This window comes from Oncorhynchus kisutch, unplaced genomic scaffold, assembly GCF_002021735.2.
Source record: "Oncorhynchus kisutch isolate 150728-3 unplaced genomic scaffold, Okis_V2 Okis03b-Okis08b_hom, whole genome shotgun sequence".
Lineage (NCBI taxonomy): Eukaryota > Metazoa > Chordata > Actinopteri > Salmoniformes > Salmonidae > Oncorhynchus > Oncorhynchus kisutch.
In genome coordinates this window covers 11,155,058-11,173,344 of record NW_022261980.1, presented here as the reverse complement: position 1 = coordinate 11,173,344, position 18,287 = coordinate 11,155,058, and the positions used below count along the sequence as shown (strand labels likewise).

Sequence of the window (18,287 nt, the reverse complement as noted above, 5' to 3'; positions counted from 1 at the left end):
TCATGACATAAACAAACCAATAGAGAGAGTGGCAGGTAGTAGAGGTCATGACATAAACTAACCAATAGAGAGAGTGGCAGGTAGTAGAGGTCATGACATAAACTAACCAATAGAGAGAGTGGCAGGTAGTAGAGGTCATGACATAAACAAACCAATAGAGAGAGTGGCAGGTAGTAGAGGTCATGACATAAACTAACCAATAGAGAGAGTGGCAGGTAGTAGAGGTCATGACATAAACAAACCAATAGAGAGAGTGGCAGGTAGTAGAGGTCATGACATAAACTAACCAATAGAGAGAGTGGCAGGTAGTAGAGGTCATGACATAAACTAACCAATAGAGAGAGTGGCAGGTAGTAGAGGTCATGACATAAACAAACCAATGGAGAGAGTGGCAGGTAGTAGAGGTCATGACATAAACTAACCAATAGAGAGAGTGGCAGGTAGTAGAGGTCATGACCTAAACAAACACATTTAGAGTTTGGGACCAAAAGGTTCTGTCTGCATAAAGAAGATTCTGAGATAATTGGCTTTACATTTTCCTCATTGATTTGAACGGTGTCAGCTATTTTTATCTTGTATTCTTCTGAACTTAACCTGAATTGGGGTATTTAGAGTAATATATATATATAGGTAGAGAACATTGAACAGAACAAGGCTAAATGTCAATAACTCAATTTGGACAAAAATACAGATAGACGCTTAACAAACATTGAAGTAAAACAAGCATATATTTTGGGTTCTGATGGGGGTACAACACTTGAACTAAACTCATGAGGAATTTATAAATATTCAAGAATCAACAAATATCATACATTTATTAGTCATAAAATGATTGCCCCTTTAAAGCAATAAATCATGTTTGAATGAGTGGTGAGGCAGAGAACAGTATAAAAGAGTACTTTTGCCTAAAATGTATTTAATCAATACAGACTTATTTGCATAACAGGATTCTCAACAACAACCCATTTCTTCCACTTTCTTGAGTCAGGAGTATCAAACAGTTGATCCAAATGTCTATATCACAGAAAAGTGAATAAGAATGAACCAACTACATTTGTGTAGTAATGTTACCGTATTCAGTATGTAAACTAGTGTTAATTTGTGTAGTTAATGTTACCGTATTCAGTATGTAAACTAGTGTTCATTTGTGTAGTAATGTTACCGTATTCAGTATGTAAACTAGTGTTAATTTGTGTAGTAATGTTACCGTATTCAGTGTGTAAACTAGTGTTAATTTGTGTAGTAATGTTACCGTATTCAGTATGTAAACTAGTGTTAATTTGTGTAGTAATGTTACCGTATTCAGTATGTAAACTAGTGTTAATTTGTGTAGTAATGTTACTGTATTCAGTATGTAAACTAGTGTTAATTTGTGTAGTAATGTTACTGTATTCAGTATGTAAACTAGTGTTCATTTGTGTAGTTAATGTTACCGTATTCAGTATGTAAACTAGTGTTAATTTGTGTAGTTAATGTTACCGTATTCAGTATGTAAACTAGTGTTAATTTGTGTAGTAATGTTACTGTATTCAGTATGTAAACTAGTGTTAATTTGTGTAGTAATGTTACCGTATTCAGTATGTAAACTAGTGTTAATTTGTGTAGTAATGTTACCGTATTCAGTATGTAAACTAGTGTTAATTTGTGTAGTAATGTTACCGTATTCAGTATGTAAACTAGTGTTAATTTGTGTAGTAATGTTACCGTATTCAGTATGTAAACTAGTGTTAATTTGTGTAGTTAATGTTACCGTATTCAGTATGTAAACTAGTGTTAATTTGTTGTTTAAAGTAAAACTAAAAGAAAGGTGTGCTTTACTTTTGGGAAACCAGAAGTGACCCTGGTCAGGCACAAATCCAGTTACATACATTTCTCTAATCATATGCAATGAGAGCCTCGTGTTCTTCAGCTCTGCTCTTCTTCAGAAAATAGACCACGACCACTGTCAGCAGAATCAAGGTCATGATGAACAGCCCGGCGAAGACTATGGTTCCCATGTCCGATCTGAGAAAATATGTAGCTTCCACATCTACAACAGGAGCTGTAATCAACACGGCAGAGGTTAGAGTGTTGGACTAGTAACCGAAAGGTTGCAAGTTCAAATCCCCGAGCTGACAAGGTACAAATCTGTCGTTCTGCCCCTGAACAGGCAGTTAACCCCACTGTTCCTAGGCCGTCATTGAAAATAAGAATTTGTTCTTAACTGACTTGTCTAGTTAAATAAAAAAACAGCAAAAACAACCAAGTAATGGGATCAGAGTAATGGGAGTTTATATTTGTTCATTTAGGAAAAAGCAGGCAAGGAAAAGCAGTCATGAAAAAGTCAGTCAGCATGTTCAGGGTTCTGGGTTATGTTTTAGGTCTGGTTAACCCTATAACCTAATCCTAAATGCTTCAACATAATTGTCTGGGACATACTGATGTTTTTCTGGTCTAATCCTGATCAGAATGAATCCTTTACTAAGAGGGTGAACGTTATTTATAATCGCGGTTACATGGAGAAAATCAGACCTCTGAAAGGAAAATGGATGGCCCTGCCTTCAGCAACAGATACACTATGAGGGCAAAAGTATGTGGACACCTGCTCATCGAACATCTCATTCCAAAATCATGGGCATTAATATGGAGTTGGTCCCCCCATTTGCAGCGATAACTGCCTCCACTCTTCTGGGAAGGATTTCCACTAGATGTTGGATCATTGCTGCGGGGACTTACTTTCATTCAGCCACAAGAGCATTAATGAGGTCGGGCACTGATGTTGGGCGATTAGGCCTGGCTCGCAGTCGGCATTCCAATTCATCCCAAAGGTGTTCGATGAGGTTGAGGTCAGGGCTCTGTGCAGGCCAGTCAAGTTTTTCAACACCAATCTTGACAAATCATTTCTGTATGGACCTCACTTCATCATTGTCGTGATGAAACAGGAAAGAGCCTTCCCCAAACTGTGCCACAAAATTGGAAGCACAGAATCGTCTAGAATGTCATTGTATTCTGTAACGTTAAGATTTCCCTTCACTGGAACTAAGGGGCCAAACCATGAAACCCAGACCATTATTTCTCCTACACCAAACTTTACGCATTCAGGCAGGTAGCGCTCTTCTGGCATTCGCCAAACTCAGAATCAACCGTCGGACTGCCAGATGGTGAAGCGTAATTCATCGCTCCAGAGAACGCGTTTCCACTGTTCCAATGGCGGCGAGCTTTACACCACTGCAGCCGACACTTGGTATTGCACATGGTGATCTTAGGCTTGTATGCGGCTGCTCGGCCATGGAAACACATTTCATGAAGCTCCCAAAAAACAGTTCTTATGCTGACGTTGCTTCCAGAGGCAGTTTGGATCTCGGTTGTGAGTGTTGCAACTGAGGAGAGACGATTTTTACGCGTTTCAGCACTCGCTGGTCCGTTCTGTGAGCTTGTTTGGCCTTCCACTTCCCGGCTGAGCCGTTGTTGCTCCTAGGTACAGCACCTATAGTTGACCTTTAGCAATGCAGTAACTTGACAGACTGACTTGTTGGAAAGGTGGCGTCCTATGACGGTGCCTCTTCAGTAAGGCTATTCTACTGCCAATGTTTGTCTATGGAGATTGCATGGCTGTGTGCTCAATTGTATACACCTGTCAGCAAAGGTGTGTCTGAAATAGCCAAATCCACTCATTTGAAGGGGTGTCCACATACTTTTGAATATATCGTGTATTTTCAACGATTTCAGTTATTTTACAGAGTTACAGTAAATCAGTAAATTTAAATAAATTCATTTCCTCCCTAATCTATGGATTTCACGACTGGACAAGGGCAGAATCTCCTTCTCAAGCTGAACAGAACAGAACATAGGCTTTAGGCTAGTCTGACCGCAAGTTGGTGCATTTGTTGGACTAGGCCTAATCTAACAAAACATTTCAGAGGAAGCCTTTGACTCTCTCCCTGAACTGCCACCATAGGCCTACAGAGCACAGCCATTGGTTAGGATAGGCCTACAGAGCACAGCCATTGGTTAGGATGGGCCTACAGAGCACAGCCATTGGTTAGGCAGAACACCGTTTTTTGGGGGGAAGGGATGGTCAACAAGAACAGAGCAGGCCGGGGCTCAGGGTTGGAATATCCATTGCAGTGTGTAATGCAGCCTAGTTTGATTTACACACTCCCATCAGCGATCTTAGAAATATAACTTTGCTCTGTGCTTCTCCCAGCATGCACTTCGTAGCCTATAGGCTATGGATCATTTGATTGAGACCACTCTAAACAGCCTATAGGCTATGGATCATTTGATTGAGACCACTCTAAACAGCCTATAGGCTATGGGTCATTTGATTGAGACCACTCTTAACAGCCTATAGGCTCACTTGATATTGCGTGTCCAGTGGAGAATCAGAGATGAGGGGTGGCATCGGGCACACATTGATATATAGCCTAATAAGAAACTAATTCAAAAACACTGAGAAATATTTACATTTCATCAATTACATGACCCTCCCCTGGACTAGACCTCAAAAACCTTCCCCTTGACTGAAATAGAAAAAGCATAACCCTCCCCCTTTTCCTGTAGGTACCAATTCTGTAAATTTTGATCCATCCCTAAGAGTGGGGTAATTACCTGCACCTGTCTTTTCACCTGCACCTGTCTTCTGGTCTGCACTGGGCTGGGTCTCTCTGACCACACGGAAAGGACCCTGGGTAATGTAGTGCCTGTCTGTCTCTCCGTTGGGGAGATCTCGCCTGCGCCTCCGCGAGGCTTTGTTCAGGCAGCCCTGGTCACACCTAGAGTTGGGGTTTCCTACCTCACACAGGATGACGGTACAGGTGAGGAACACCTGGAGGAGGGTCATGGGATGTGAAAGGGGAGGTGATCATCCAAGAAGGTGTTCCTAATACTGGATCAACATCCACAATCAACCAGTTGGATTGATATTTGTGGAATAAACATTTAGGTTGAAATCTATGTCTGAATAAGACCAAACCTGTGCGATCTTGATGTCGTCAGGTAAATTCCACATTGATGCAACATGATTATGCCCTAATAAAGTCAGTAAATATAAGAAAGAAAGAAAGAATGTGAAGTCAAGTCAGTTTGATGTTGGGTTTTACCTGGTCGTAGCTCCCAGTGAATTTGAAGGCCTGGACCTCAAAGTAGAATTGGGTTCGGTTCCCGGGATAAACCTTGACTGTCTCGTCCTTTAGACACCTTCATTGTAAAAGAAAGAAAGAAAGTACATTTTTACTGAGACAGGATGGAGACAAATTCATTCATGATTACGTTTGTGTATTCTCTCAGTCCCATTTGAAGCTTGCCAATAGCATTATGTGCTTCTCTTAGTCAATAAAGACTGGTAGACAAATAGCAACTGTGGAAAACAAACAAAATAATTAGGGAAAACAAAACAACATTGTTTACCATTTAGGAATACAACATTATGTTGACTGTTACCTGTTGTTTATCATTTAGGAAGGTGACATTATGTTGACTGTTACCTGTTGTTTATCATTTAGGAATACAACATTATGTTGACTGTTACCTGTTGTTTATCATTTAGGAAGGTGACATTATGTTGACTGTTACCTGTTGTTTACCATTTAGGAAGGTGACATTATGTTGACTGTTACCTGTTGTTTATCATTTAGGAATACAACATTATGTTGACTGTTACCTGTTGTTTATCATTTAGGAAGGTGACATTATGTTGACTGTTACCTGTTGTTTACCATTTAGGAAGGTGACATTATGTTAACTGTTACCTGTTGTTTACCATTTAGGAAGGTGACATTATGTTGACTGTTACCTGTTGTTTATCATTTAGGAAGGTGACATTATGTTGACTGTTACCTGTTGTTTATCATTTAGGAATAGAACATTATGTTGACTGTTACCTGTGGTTCACACATTCTTTACTCTTGCAGGTAAACAAAATAAGATTTGCATTTCAGGCCACATAATGCAACAGGGGTGGTAAACAAGGAAAAATGTTGTGTATTTCCTCTGCTGCCTTGAGTGTGTAATAGTTTGTCATGCAGGGCTCCCTTGTAAAGGAGACCTTGGCCTCACCGGGACTCCACCCTGCCTAAATAAAGGTTCAACATGTCAGAAATACAGCACGATGGCAGATTCCTGCATTTCCACTTTCACAGCTTCAAGCCCACAGCCCTTCTGTGGGACCCCTTCCTCACCCGTCTTCGATGAGGTCGTAGAAGAGACTGCTGCTGGCGCTGTCATCCGGAGTGGCTTTGCAAGACTCCACCAATAGCTGTACCTTGGGCAGATCGGCCTGGGCCTGGATGCCCATGTACAGCCTGTCCATTAGCTTCACCTTCACTGGGTAAGCACTGGGATCCACCTTCTGGGTGAACTTACTGTCCTTGAAGACCTCAAAGGTGTAGCCGAAGCTACCAAAGTTGGACTCTGTGAACATGTAGTTGGAGCTGTGGATCTGGTAATAGTTGGAAATGCTGACGGTCTTGGGATACCGGCAGGAGAAGCCGATGTTGATCCGGTTACGTCGCGTGATGGTCGCGTTGACCGCGTCGAAGGAGTTTATTTCGTTTTTGAACACCATGAAGTCACCTGCATCCTAGATAGAAGCGGAGAGAGAAACCAGATTTAGGAAGATAAGAAACAAAACACAAGAAAGGAGAAAGAGATGGCACACCTCCAAGTATGTGTGTGTGTGTGTGTGTGTGTGTGTGTGTGTGTGTGTGTGTGTGTGTGTGTGTGTGTGTGTGTGTGTGTGTGTGTGTGTGTGTGTGTGTGTGTGTGTGTGTGTGTGTGTGTGTGTGTGTGTGTGTGTGTGTGTGTGTGTGTGTGTTCGATTATTTCTCATACCTCCATCTTTGTGCCACAGGTTTTGAGTGACATGGTGCCCATGATGTGTGTTTGGTTGGAGGTTAGGGAGCAGGATGAGTCGGCTAGCCGCAGCCACTTCATGTCCACCCCAGGCAGATAGGCCTTGCTCACGGCGATGCTGATCCTATTCTCTGTGCATGAAACATTCGCCTCACCTGTACACAGAGGATATGACGTGTTATGTGTGTGTCATCACGTTAGGATTGGATCTTACCCTATAACATACATGGAAGTCTATCTAGCAACAGTGCAATGATTGAAGGGGGTGAAAATCAACTAACCTGTAAGTGCGAGGGCTTTGGCCACCACCACAACCACACATCTCATCTCTGACTGGCTGAAATGAAGAACAAATGAGAACAACAATGACCACAGAACGACAACAACAACAATTACTGTAAATGTCCCTTCAACGAACCTCTCCTTTGTCTCGGCAGTGAAACAGATGGGAATGTTTTGTCTCAGGTGTCTTTCCTGCGGGATCCAACCCAGGAAGAGCCTCGTGACCCCAAAGCCCTCATCCCTGATCTTCTTGGTCATGTTGGAAGGACCGCTGACCTGGAAGTCAAATGTCCTTTGAGGAAGCAGAAAGACAGAGAAGTTACAACCCCTTGGACAAGTGCGAGGATGCCAAGGAGTATTTTGGTTATATCAAACTCTATTCATCTCATTCATTTTCAGTTTTCATGTGCTGTTTTCAAGCTGGTTTAAAAAAACGAGCATTGCTAAGTGTTGTGGTCTCTGCAGTCAGTCAGTCCAGAGGTAAAACAACGGGGGAAGTCGATGGAGTTTTGGACAGTAAGGTGATGTAGGTGAGAGAGGTACTCTTACTTGGCATGGGCGGTTTTTACTCGGGCTTCGAGTTGGTACAGGTGACCCACAGCGGCATGATGGACATCCCCATGTGAAGGTGTTGGAGTGAAGAACTGTGGTCGTATGTAGCCAGGGAGACAGTTGGATAGAGCTGGCTGGACTAAAACCACAGAAAGGACAGGTTTTAGATACAGTACCAGTCAAACATTTAGACACACCTACTCATTCAAGGGTTACTTATTTTTACTATTTTCTAAATTGTAGAATAATAGTGAAGACATCAAAACTATGAAATGACACATATGGAATCATGTAGTAACCAAAAAAAAGTGTTAAACAAATCGAAATATATTTTATATTTGAGATTCTTCAAAGTAGCCACCCTTTGCCTTGATGACAGCTTTGCACACTCTTGGCATTCTCTATGTAGCCAGGGAGACAGTTGGACAGAGTTGGCTGGACTAAAACCACAGAAAGGACAGGTTTTAGACATCTAGTGGGTGTGTTAATAAAGGGGCATTCTGGGATTGCTACATCCATTATTATACTATTAAATTCATGATATATAGACATTGATTCTTCAAGACTATAACTTATAGAAATGCCTCAGGAGCTTAGTTCAACTGTCTTAATAAATCACTAGCTAAAATACAAGCTTGTTTTATTTAATCTAATGTTTGTATAGCTTTATAGCATGGTTAAAGCTATCATTTTGATCTGATGGAGAGTCCGTCCTTGTATCCATAGCTATCATTTTGATCTGATGGAGAGTCCGTCCTTGTATCCATAGCTATCATTTTGATCTCATGGATGGTCAGTCCTTGCATCCATAGCTATCATTTTGATCTCATGGATGGTTAGTCCTTGTATCCATAGCTATCATTTTGATCTCATGGATGGTCAGTCCTTGTATCCATAGCTATCATTTTGATCTCATGGATGGTCAGTCCTTGCATCCATAGCTATCATTTTGATCTCATGGATGGTTAGTCCTTGTATCCATAGCTATCATTTTGATCTCATGGATGGTCAGTCCTTGTATCCATAGCTATCATTTTGATCTCATGGATGGTCAGTCCTTGTATCCATAGCTATCATTTTGATCTGATGGATAGTCAGTCCTTGTATCCATAGCTATCATTTTGATCTCATGGATAGTGAGTCCTTGTATCCATTGCTATCATTTAGATTTCATGGATGGTCAGTCCTTGTATCCATAGCTATCATTTTGATCTCATGGATAGTCAGTCCTTGTATCCATAGCTATTATTTTGATCTCATGGATGGTCAGTCCTTGTATCCATAGCTATCATTTTGATCTCATGGATGGTCAGTCCTTGTATCCATAGCTATCATTTCGATCTGATGGATAGTCAGTCCTTGTATGCATAGCTATTATTTTGATCTCATGGATGGTCAGTCCTTGTATCCATAGCTATCATTTTGATCTCATGGATGGTCAGTCCTTGTATCCATAGCTATCATTTTGATCTCATGGATAGTCAGTCCTTGTATGCATAGCCCCGTCTATACATTTGAGAGTGGTTGCATTTCTCCAGAATCATCCCTCAGCTGTTTACCAAAAAAAGTGGAATGGTGTCTGCTTTGTCATTGTTGGAATCCCAGATTACCCCTTTAGAGGATCCACAGCGACATACATGTCTGTAAGCAATGACTGACAATGCTTCTGACTAAATTGTTGTCTGATTATTTTATCAGGGGCAGTAGGGTGTTTGTTTTTAGCTAGATTGATAGCATTTTGTGCTGCTCTCAGTAAATAAAGGTAATTAGTCATGTAATTAGGGAGATTAAAACCATGCAGGTTGCCATTTTGGAACGCACCATCATCTTTACTGTCATTCCACCAGGTGAACATAACATAATTTGCATAAACAAACTACGAGTTCTATTTTGAAACCTACAACACTTTTACCAAAATAAAACTCAAATTCTGTTTTATATTTTGACAAATGACTATGCGTCACTGATCTATACATATTATACGACTAGACAAAACACTAGACAAATCACATTGAATTACATTGATTGGTTGGTTCACTATGCCAAAAGGAAGCATTCAACTGTGAGACATGCTACTTACTCTCCACGGCAAACTGCAAGGGCACGCGGCTGAACGGGGTCGGAGTCGGGTTACTGGCATAGGACTCGTTCAGGGCCTTTCTGGTATAATTAGATTTATATCCCGTCATGTTGACGTCTACAGTGGGGTGGTCCTGCAGCAGCACCTCAAATACATGCAGCCCTACAGCCAACAGGCCCGTGGCATGCAGAGTGCACTGGACCTGGAGGGATGAGATGATAGTGAATTAACTGCTGATCTAGGAACAGTTTCTCCCTGTCCACGGAATCCTATTCATTATGATCTGAAAAGGAAAAGCTGATCCCAGATCAGTGGATGTTAATTGTGCTCAATTGGATTGAATGTTTATAATAAATAATAATAAACAAGGGTCTTTCACACTAGACCAGGGATCTTCAACATTATCTTACCCAGGGACCCGTCCCAGGCAAACCAGCAACCCAGGGACCCGTCCCAGGCAAACCAGCAACCCAGGGACCCGTCCCAGGCAAACCAGCAACCCAGGGACCCGTCCCAGGTAAACCAGCAACCCAGGGACCCGTCCCAGGCAAACCAGCAACCCAGGGACCCGTCCCAGGCAAACCAGCAACCCAGGGACCCGTCCCAGGCAAACCAGCAACCCAGGGACCCGTCCCAGGCAAACCAGCAACCCAGGGACCCGTCCCAGGCAAACCAGCAACCCAGGGACCCGTCCCAGGCAAACCAGCAACCCAGGGACCCGTCCCAGGCAAACCAGCAAAAACGTTTTTTTCCTTCACATCAGGTAAATGATAATGGAAAGGAGAAGTAATCAACATTTTTAAATGAAAGTATTTCGTTGATAATTTTCATTATTTTGATCTCCCCACATTATAATAGGAAGAGGAAGTGTAAACTCTAACATATCCTATTAGCTAGAAAGGTCATTACAAACACATTTTGCTAAGAGCAACTGTTTATCTGGTTAAACAAAGATCAGCCATGTGTTGGCAAAGCATTATGTCCAAGTCAAGAAAGCTTACCAGCAGCCAGTGGCACTGGTAGCCTGTGCCGCATTCACATGCTATCAGAGTTATCGGAAGTGGGAACGACCTTCTAAGTCGGAGTTACAAGTGGGAAGCTTGTTGTTTCCCGAATTGCCATGTAGCGACGTTTCACCACTGACATTTCAGCTTTTCAACCCAAAAATTACAACAAATCCCTTTTTGACAATTACAACATTATCAATGAGGATAATGTAGCTAGTTTGACCATATCGTCAAAGTTAAGCAAGCTAATTTTATAATTAGTAACGTTAGCTAGCTTATCAAGCTAGCTAAAATCGTATTTGTTAAAGAATCGTTCTAACTTCAAAGGCATGTGAACACATTCATGTCGGATTTACGACTTCCCACTTCCCAGTTTCCCATTTCCCACGAGCACATGAAGCCACCCCTATTTGTGTGTGCTTTTGAAAATCCTAAATCAGATACTCCAGTGAGTGTCATTGGATACCATGAGTGTAATTTGCTCAATATTCAGAGTTGAGAAATAAAGTTGACATCGTTAGAAATAAGATATTCTCCTCTTGTCTACTGTGGGTATGTAATAATAAATGTGTTTATTCTGTTGTTGCTAGCGATATTCATAAAAACATTGAGAGGGGGAATCCTCTGCAGTACCTCCGCAGGAATTGTTCAAGTGCCTTTGAAGTCGTAATAATACCCCACGCACTAAACCGTTAATAAACGGGCTTGATTTCATCTACATCAATCTGCAGGGAGGGATATTGTTCATTTTATTACCCTGTCAAGTGTAATGTTGGGGTGTGCGACGTTCACAGGGAAGTGGCACCTCACGTCATCTCCATCCGGGTCATAGGCCAAGAGAGGAAGAGTGGAAAAGCAGTTCTGAGGAACTCTACTCATGACATCACAGAGAGAAACCAAAAAAACACTTTCATTAGTAGATAATAATCCCAGATAACAGCGACGCTGTAGTGTTATGTAGATGTAGAATGAAACAGAATTTATTATTTAACCCTTTAGACCACAATAGAATTCTAGAATGCTGCTGTAGATGACTGAGACGGCCCCTATGGGTTCTAAAGGGCTCAGGTTGAAATATGCCACTAAGTTTAGTGTGTGGTTATTTGGCAGAAACTCTTTTTTGGTACATTCAGATTGCTTCCCTCGTGGTCGTACCGCAGGGTTGGGACAGTTGCTGTGACAGGAGGTGTGTTTTGGGTTGGAGGCCCCGGGCTGACCCGTAACCCCAAATCCACCTCGGTGTGTATTGTCCAGTTGGTCTTTCCATTGACATTGGAGCCCCAACAGCAACCTGAGTCACTACAATGAGAGGTTGAATCAGTGCATTGAAGTGGTAGATCAGTATGACATCATTCTGACAGATACCAGTATTTTCTAGTGATTCCATCCACATCATCAATATAACTGTTATTTCCACAGTGCTCAGATTGCAATGTTGTGTCTTTCCAACATTAAAATCGAGCAAAATGTTGTTTGATGGGATCGGAGCACAACAGACACAGCAACAGTAACTATACAGGGGGGGGGGGGGGGGGGGGAGCACAACAGACACAGCAACAGTAACTATACAGGGGGGGTGGAGGGGGGGGGGGGGGGGCGGAGCACAACAGACACAGCAACAGTAACTATACAGGGGGGGTGGGGTGGGGGGGGGCGGAGCACAACAGACACAGCAACAGTAACTATACAGGGGGGTGGGGTGGGGGGGGCGGAGCACAACAGACACAGCAACAGTAACTATACAGGGGGGGTGGGGTGGGGGGGGCGGAGCACAACAGACACAGCAACAGTAACTATACAGGGGGGGTGGGGTGGGGGGGTGGAGCACAACAGACACAGCAACAGTAACTATACAGGGGGGGGGTGTGGGGTGGGGGGGGCGGAGCACAACAGACACAGGAACAGTAACTATACAGGGGGGGTGGGGTGGGGGGGCGGAGCACAACAGACACAGCAACAGTAACTATACAGGGGGGGGGGGGGGGGGGGGCGGAGCACAACAGACACAGCAACAGTAACTATACAGGGGGTGTGGGGTGGGGGGGCGGAGCACAACAGACACAGCAACAGTAACTATACAGGGGGGGTGGGGGGGGGGGGGCGGAGCACAACAGACACAGCAACAGTAACTATACAGGGGGGGTGGGGTGGGGGGGCGGAGCACAACAGACACAGCAACAGTAACTATACAGGGGGGGTGGGGTGGGGGGGGCAGAGCACAACAGACACAGCAACAGTAACTATACAGTGTTTGTGTGTGTGTCGGGGGGAGGAGGGGGGGGGTGTCAAGATGCCTGGATGATGTGCTTATTACTCGTCAAAACAGCATTCAACAGATGACTTCCTGTCTCTAACACCCAGAGGCTGACGTCAACCCCCCGCCCCTTCCTCCACCACACCCAGAAAATCGAAGTTTACCTCAGGGTGTAGGATTGGGTTTTCTGGTCCCTAGTGAAGTTTCTAGTGAAGTGTCCCTCCGACTGGCACCAGAGGTTTTGGCCGGACTGGTCCTTGTCGGTGGTCTGCACGACAGGTCCTTGTCGGTTGGCACTGCCATTACAGTAGCCGCTGGTGCACTCCCAGGAGAACTGCTGTTCACACCTGTCCCGGCCATTCTCACGGTAGTGGAATTGTACCTGACAGCACACAGGTTAGGACCCATACTCACAGACAGCCTCAGAGTAGGAGCGCTGATACAGGATCAGTTGTGCCTTTTAGATCATAATGAATAAGAGTATATGGACAGGGGGACCCTGATCCTAGATCAGCACTACCACTCGGAGAAGCTTTTTGAATGTAGGACCCTGCTAGGGGAGATAGGTCGGGTTGCATTAAGAATGTTTAGAAATGGTTGCATCAAGACAGAATGAATAATGGTTACATCAAGATATAAATAATGGTTACATCAAGATAGAAAGAATAGTTACATCAAGATAGAAAGAATAGTTACATCAAGATAGAAAGAATGGTTACATCAAGATAGAAAGAATGGTTACATCAAGATAGAAATAAGGGTTACATCAAGATAGAAAGAATGGTTACATCAAGATAGAAAGAATGGTTACATCAAGATAGAAAGAATGGTTACATCAAGATTTTCCATTTGCAAATCTACTAACAGGAAATTACTTGGAATTGACCACAAACTACACTGTAAAACACAAGGCATTTTAACTCAAATACTACTAGTAAGTTGAACTCAATGAAAAGTCCTTAGTGCTTTAAATGTTTATGTAGTACTGACTCAAAACTAAATGATAAGTCACATCAACTCCATTTAAAAAAATAATAAATCTGGGAATTTGGGGAAAGTTACCGGAATTTTGCAAATCTACTCGCAGGCCTTATGTGGCCTGTAAACCATGAGTTTCATGCTACTGTATTAGAGTAAAGCCAGGATTCATAATAAGGCTTTATGAGATATGTAATGTATTGTCATAATGAGTTTTATTATAATGATAACATTCACCTAGAAACTCACTTGGTGAAGGCCACAGGACTGAAAATGAACGAATTCAACAACCATGTCTCTGTCACTAACAAGTACTCTTCACTCTGAAAGGCAAGGTATGCTGGTAAATTATATTGGAGGCGTGGCTTAGTGGGGGCATTAGTCTAAATGTTCAAGTTGATACAACTCAAATCTGGATACAACTCAAATCTATTGTCACAGTGACAATATCACTTTAAGTAACTGTACTGAGATACAGTGGTGTAAAAGGTACTAAATTGTCATACTTAAGTACAAGATACCTTAATAGAAAAGTAATAGTCACCCAGTAAAATAATACTTGTGTAAAAATCTACAAGTATTTGGTTTTAAAAATACTTAAGTAAATGGAATTGCTAAAATGTACTTAAGTATCAAAAGTAAAAGTATAAATCATTTCAAATTCCTTATATTAATCAAACCAGATGACACAATTCTCTTTTCGTTTATAAATGTATGTATAGCCAGGGGGCACACTACAACACTCAGACATCATTAACAAATGAAGCAGTTGTGTTTAGTGAGTCCGCCAGATCAGAGGGAAAAGGGGATGACCAGAGATGTTCTTTTGACAAGTGTGTGAATTGGACAATTCTCCTGACAAAATTTTATTTCGGAATGTAGTGAAGTAAAAGTAAAAGTTGCCAAAAATATAAATAGTAAAGTAAAGTACAGATACCCCCCAAAAACTACTTAAGTAGTACTTTAAAGTATTGTTTACTTAAGTACTTTACACCACTGCTCAGATATATTATTAAGCGCAATGAGTTTCCTCACAAGTTTTGAGTAATGACAGCACATCTGGATTTACATTGTACTGTTATCAACCCTAGCTTTATCTATCTCTTCTTTTCTCTCTTTATCTTCCTTTCTCTCTTCCTCCCCCTCTATCTTCCTTTCTCTCTTTCTCCCCCTCCATCTTCCTTTCTCTCTTTCTCCCCCTCCATCTTTCTTTCTCCCCCCCTCTATCTTCCTTTCTCTCTTCCTCCCCCTCTATCTTCCTTTCTCTCTTCCTCCCCCTTCTATCTTCCTTTCTCTCTTCCTCCCCCTTCTATCTTCCTTTCTCTCTTCCTCCCCCCTCTATCTTCCTTTCTCTCTTCCTCCCCCCTCTATCTTCCTTTCTCTCTTCCTCCCCCTTCTATCTTCCTTTCTCTCTTCCTCCCCCCTCTATCTTCCTTTCTCTCTTCCTCCCCCTTCTATCTTCCTTTCTCTCTTCCTCCCCCTTCTATCTTCCTTTCTCTCTTCCTCCCCCCTCTATCTTCCTTTCTCTCTTCCTCCCCCCTCTATCTTCCTTTCTCTCTTCCTCCCCCTTCTATCTTCCTTTCTCTCTTCCTCCCCCCTCTATCTTCCTTTCTCTCTTCCTCCCCCTCTATCTTCCTTTCTCTCTTCCATCCTCCTTTCTCTCTTCCTCCCCCTTCTATCTTCCTTTCTCTCTTCCTCACCCTTCTATCTTCCTTTCTCTCTTCCTCCCCCTTCTATCTTCCTTTCTCTCTTCCTCCCCCTTCTATCTTCCTTTCTCTCTTCCTCCCCCTTCTATCTTCCTTTCTCTCGTCCTCCCCCTTCTCTCCTCCTTTCTCTCTTCCTCCCCCTTCTATCTTCCTTTCTCTCTTCCTCTCCCTTCTATCTTCCTTTCTCTCTTCCTCCCCCTTCTATCTTCCTTTCTCTCTTCCTTTCTCTCTTCCTCCTCCTATATCTTTCTTCCTTTATTCTTTTACCAGATACTCCATCAATCGATAAAGATTGGTCAGACATCTGTTTTACATGTCTGAACAGTTTTCTTTAACAGTTGCTAAAGAAAAGGCATGGATGAACACCTTCTGTGTCTTTCAGAATCAGAGCTCGTTTATAGATCAGTGTATTTCTTGGATGTGCATGTCAAACCTGTATGATCACATGATCTCCTGACATTCATTTTCATTTCCATATAAAAAAATATTTAAAAAATATTTTAAAAATCTTCCCCAAAAGTGATAAATTAGGCTACATCATTTCAACAGTTTTATTCCCGAACATAGAAGCAAGACAGAAATGGTGTGTTTCTTTCACTGCCAGAAATGGTAAATGTACCTTGTGAAATTGGTTATGAGCAGTGGTGTAAAGTAACTAAGCAAAAACAATGTTTTGGTTAAAGGGCAGACAGTCAGCTTGAGTCAGAAAGATGCACAAATATCATGATTCATTCAGGATTATCCGTAATCATAGTAGCATCCACAATAATGTGTTTAGAAACATGTTATATTCTTATTTCAATAAAAGTGACTCCAAAATGACACAATACATTTTTTCCCATTTCCCCTGTAAAAAAAACATGTACTTTTTACTCGCTTACATTTTCCTTGACACCCAAAAGCACTCATTTCGAATGCTTTTAGCAGGACAGGAAAAGGGTCGGATCGGGAACAAGCGGTCTTCACTACTGCCTCTGATCAGACGGACTCCCTAGACGCAAATGCTTCGTTTGTAAATGATGTCTGACTGTTGGAGTGTGGCTATGGCTATTCATAAGTTAAACAAAAAATTGTGCTGTGTGGTTTAAAAAGGAATTTGAAATGATACATTGCATTTACTTGTACTTTTGATACTTCAGTATATTTAAAACCACTCCTTTTAGGACTTTTACTGAAGTAGTATTTTACTGGATTACTTCACTTGAGTCGTTTTCTATGTTTACTTTTACTTTAGTACGACACTTGGGTACTTTTCCCACCACTGGTTATGAGTGTTATAGTATTAAAGGCACTGGCAGGTTTGGCATGTACTTTGTAGACTATTTATTGCAAATCAAGTTATGCATTCATAGGAACCTACCTCCCCTGTCCATTTCGAGTCTGGGGGCATGTATCCCGGTACTGTACAGCGCACAGTCCCGCCATAATACGTCGACTCCGCGCTGTGGCAGACCGCACTGCTGAGTACCAGCAGGAGCAGCATACCAAGGTCCATGATGTCTTTCTCTTAGCCTATCTGTCTGTCTGTCTGTCTGTCTAATCATCTCCTTCAAGTTCCTCGTTCCTATTCATTTATATGTTGGAGGCGTGGAGTAATTCAATGACTGGAATAACCGGGTTTGTGATGCACTTCAAAGTATTTGGAGAAAAAAAAATCGCATTGTTTGATCCTGTGTTGCCTCACTTCATAATTAGATTGCTATAATCATTATATATATATGTTTTTCCCTTTGCAATGAAAGGATTCCAATGAGACTGTAATCTTATTGGTGATTTTGGTAGTTGTTGTTGCAGTGACCTATGAGCTTAGCAGCTACTCTTCCTGACTCACGTGTTTAGACCGGCTGCAAGGCTGGGCTGGTTAGACCAAACCTACACATTTGAAAAGTATCACCATGCATGTTTTTTAAACGCTAAAGACTTGTTTTTAAAATTGTAATTATGGTGAATAATGGCTATGGATATATGATTCGGCTATTGGTATATAGCCTGTACATATGCCTATTCTTGTGACAATTATTATTTCGGCTTGTACATATATTTGATTTGAAGAATTATAAATATGGTCCAATTCTTGAAAAAAAAAACGTACTGCACAAACGCACTCTCTCACCCCAGCCGTTTTCAAAACGAATGCAATCAAGTTTAACCCAGACTAAACTCCTCTCACAGGGTGAACCGGGCGAGCTAAAATGCAACTTCCTCTGAGTTGACTCGTCGTTCAATACGGCGCTGTTGCTCGGTGTCATGATTGGGCCTTCTGTCGCATTTAAGTACTAGTCGGAACTAGGAAACTCGGAACTTTCCGATTTGCTAACTGGTTGTAGTTATACACTTGCCGCGATCAACCAATTAACAAGTCGGACATGTCCGGGTTTCCTAGCATGTGAAAACGGCTTTAAATCGAAGAGCGGAGTACTCAGTGTTTTCACATTCAAAAGTTTTTGCTCTTATATAAACTTATATAGGCCTATCCCAAGGAAAACTACTTTGAAAATTGTAACATGTGTCACTAATGTTTCTGAATGATTTATCATGCTGTTTTGTTGACATTATGGCCCGGTGATGCTCGATTTGAACTGGGCTTACCTTCCTCA

The 18,287-nt window shown here is 42.0% G+C and overlaps 1 protein-coding gene across 1 annotated transcript; it reads right to left on the bottom strand.

Moving 5' to 3' along the window:
- Positions 1-709: 709 nt before the first annotated feature.
- LOC109881817 (uncharacterized) lies at positions 710-17,238 on the bottom strand. Its single transcript, XM_031812932.1, has 13 exons — positions 17,051-17,238; positions 13,171-13,388; positions 11,908-12,051; positions 11,509-11,623; positions 9,746-9,947; positions 7,663-7,804; positions 7,250-7,405; positions 7,113-7,168; positions 6,811-6,986; positions 6,159-6,559; positions 5,082-5,178; positions 4,591-4,807; positions 710-2,041 (listed from the first exon to the last, which is right to left on the bottom strand). The coding sequence occupies exons 1-13, from the start codon at positions 17,183-17,185 to the stop codon at positions 1,875-1,877; spliced, it is 2,226 nt and encodes a 741-aa protein (XP_031668792.1). The 5' UTR covers positions 17,186-17,238; the 3' UTR covers positions 710-1,874.
- Positions 17,239-18,287: the final 1,049 nt, after the last annotated feature.